The 2,784-nt window shown below is 43.3% G+C and overlaps 1 protein-coding gene across 3 annotated transcripts in view; it reads right to left on the reverse strand.

Annotated features, from left to right (window-relative positions):
• The window catches only part of CAPN7 (calpain 7), a 46,931-nt gene that overhangs the window by 24,909 nt on the left and 19,238 nt on the right, over positions 1-2,784 (reverse strand). For all 3 annotated transcript variants that reach the window (XM_006036281.3, XM_025192541.1, XM_025192542.1), the window contains one exon: positions 1,415-1,500. In XM_006036281.3, the coding sequence (XP_006036343.1) occupies positions 1,415-1,500 (86 nt within the window). The remainder of the gene's footprint in view (positions 1-1,414; positions 1,501-2,784) is intronic.

Below are 2,784 nucleotides of genomic sequence, written 5' to 3' on the forward strand. Positions count from 1 at the left end.
CTAGTAAAGCGACCAAAACGCTGGCTTGCATCCATAGATGCTTCTCAAGCAAATCCTGGGACGTCATTCTCCCCTTGTACCCGGCCTTAGTGAGGCCGCAGCTGGAGTACTGTGTCCAGTTTTGGGCTCCACAATTCAAAAAGGATGTGGAGAAGCTTGAGAGAGTCCAGAGAAGAGCCATGCGCATGATCAGAGGTCAGGGAAGCAGACCCTACGATGACAGGCTGAGAGCCCTGGGGCTCTTTAGCCTGGAAAAGCGCAGGCTCAGGGGTGATCTGATGGCCACCTACAAGTTTATCAGGGGTGACCACCAGTATCTGGGGGAATGTTTGTTCACCAGAGCGCCCCAAGGGATGACGACTAGGTCGAACGGTCACAAACTACTTCAAGATCATTTCAGGCTGGACATAAGGAAGAATTTCTTTACTGTCCGAGCCCCCAAGGTCTGGAACAGCCTGCCACCGGAGGTGGTTCAAGTGCCTTCATTGAACACCTTCAAGATGAAACTGGATGCTTATCTTGCTGGGATCCTGTGACCCCAGCTGACTTCCTGCCCTTTGGGCAGGGGGCTGGACTCGATGATCTTCCGAGGTCCCTTCCAGCCCTAATGTCTATGAAATCAAGTCATTGACTGACAGATAATCCAACAATTGTAGCAAATTCTTTTAATGGTAAATACATGTTCCTGAATCCACAGGAAATCAAAGAACAAAGATAATTTCAGAAGGCCACTGCTTAGGGACATTAAAGGAAAGGCGTTAAATAAATACCAATCAAAACACAAAATTAAAAAAAAACCAACCAAGCACATCAGCCCTGATCGTACAATAAATATTATACGGACGGGCTTCATGTGGAGCTCACCACAGGTTCAAGCCCATCACAAACAATGTTCTCTCAGTCCCACTTAACAATACTGTTGCATCAGCTGTGCCGCAGTTTCTGTACTTTACTACGTCAGCAAGTCAATGATTCATGCTTACAGAATATCAAAATGAGAATGAGATTGTTAAAAAAGCCCAAATTTTTCAAGTGGATTTTACATCATAAATTGAGACCTTCATTTTATACATCTCCCCATAGGTTGCTTCATTTTTAAAAGTGGTGGGAGTACACAAATCTCAGGGCAGGTCAGGAGAGCAGCAGGTATTCAGCAGCTCTGAAGTTATGACCACTTTTAATCTAGTACCAAAATGTCAGATATCCAAGTAGTCATACTTGAGAATTTTGACCCAGACATCTTAAATTTTTACTTAATTATAAAAACTGTGGTACCTCAGCTTCATGTATGCTTATAAGCACACCTCTATAAATTTAAATGATCACTTCCATAATATAGTCTCATTGCAGTTATAAGCTAAACCATAAGGCAGGTTTTAAAAGCATGCACCATTACCAACAATATTTTATGTACCTTGTAATCAACTTTTTGTTGTACCGCCTCTCATATGCTGCGCTGATAGCCAGTGATGCCACAAAGGAACAATCGGATACTATTGTCTAGGAGTGAAAAAGGGATGTACAAAATGGTCAAGCAGCAGTTACTTTAAGGAATAAAAAGGAGTTTTGAATTAAGGGAGGCACTAAGTCAGAAGTAGGAATTCACTGGAGGACAACCAGAGACAAATATTTCCTGAACTTCCACAATATATTTGCACACACACAAGCCTCTTCTTTAAATCACCAATTTAGTGCAACTTGAGCCCAATGGAAGAAAAGACTCACTTTTTAAAAAGGACTTCAAACAAAGCCTTTGTTAGGAGAAGCCCACTGCACTTCTAAAGGTCTCACTTTTACTCCCCTTTACATGGCTTAAATTTGAATTTACTCTCACAGGAGTATGACTAAGTATTTTGACAGGCTTGATCAATTCTGACTGATGTCAGTTTATGAACAGGGCAATAATGGCTTTAGGATGGAAAAGCACTTAGAAAAGGTTAAATACAGAACTGTTGCCAACTTCAAAGGAAATCTGTCTCTGATTAATGAAAATTGAAGGTATTTTTACTTTTATAGGTTTCCCTCACTTTATGCGGGTTCTGTATGCACAAATTCACTCTTATGGAATGACCCTTTTTAAACCAAAAATTCGTTATATGAGAGGTAAATTCACTGTTACGTAATCTGTGTGGTGGAAACCTGCAGCCAAACTGCTTTCCATGATGCATTGTGGGAATGACAAGCACCAAAATATAGTCTCCTGTGTGGATCTGTGCTCCTCGCTTGTTGTCTGCAACACGTGTTTCTGTAGTTGCCACCTCCATTATAATAGTGCCCTGTGCTTGTGCTGTTGGAGAGTACAAGACTGTCTCAGACGGCCGGAGCCGACTTGAGGTGATTTAGAAATTACTCGGTTGTTGCGCGGGCTGGTGAATGGAGAGGCAGACAAAGCATATTGGTTGCAAAAAACTTTACTTACGCTGCTAGTAGTCATGACACAGGTGGTCCGGTCGCTTAAACAACTACACGAGTTGCTCCAGCTGGCAAGGCTCAGGCCAGCGAATCCAGACATGAGTCAGGCCGGCAGGGAAAAGGGTACGTCGAAGGATTGCGCTCGGCGACGGGGAGAAGAATCGATAGGTGATCAGGCTATCGATCAGCTCAGCCGCAAGTCAGGAATCTTCAAAGGCACTCTGCAGCGTGCTCAAAGTTCTCCGACTTGGGCGGAAGTTGCACAGAATTTTATACGGCTAACAAGCCAATCGCTAGTCGCTATGTAGGAATAATTTAGAACTGGCCAGTAGTGGGACACAAATTTGCATGCGAATGGCGGGGAATCTCCTT

This window comes from Alligator sinensis, unplaced genomic scaffold (genome assembly GCF_000455745.1).
Source record: "Alligator sinensis unplaced genomic scaffold, ASM45574v1 scaffold1159_1, whole genome shotgun sequence".
Taxonomy (NCBI): domain Eukaryota; kingdom Metazoa; phylum Chordata; order Crocodylia; family Alligatoridae; genus Alligator; species Alligator sinensis.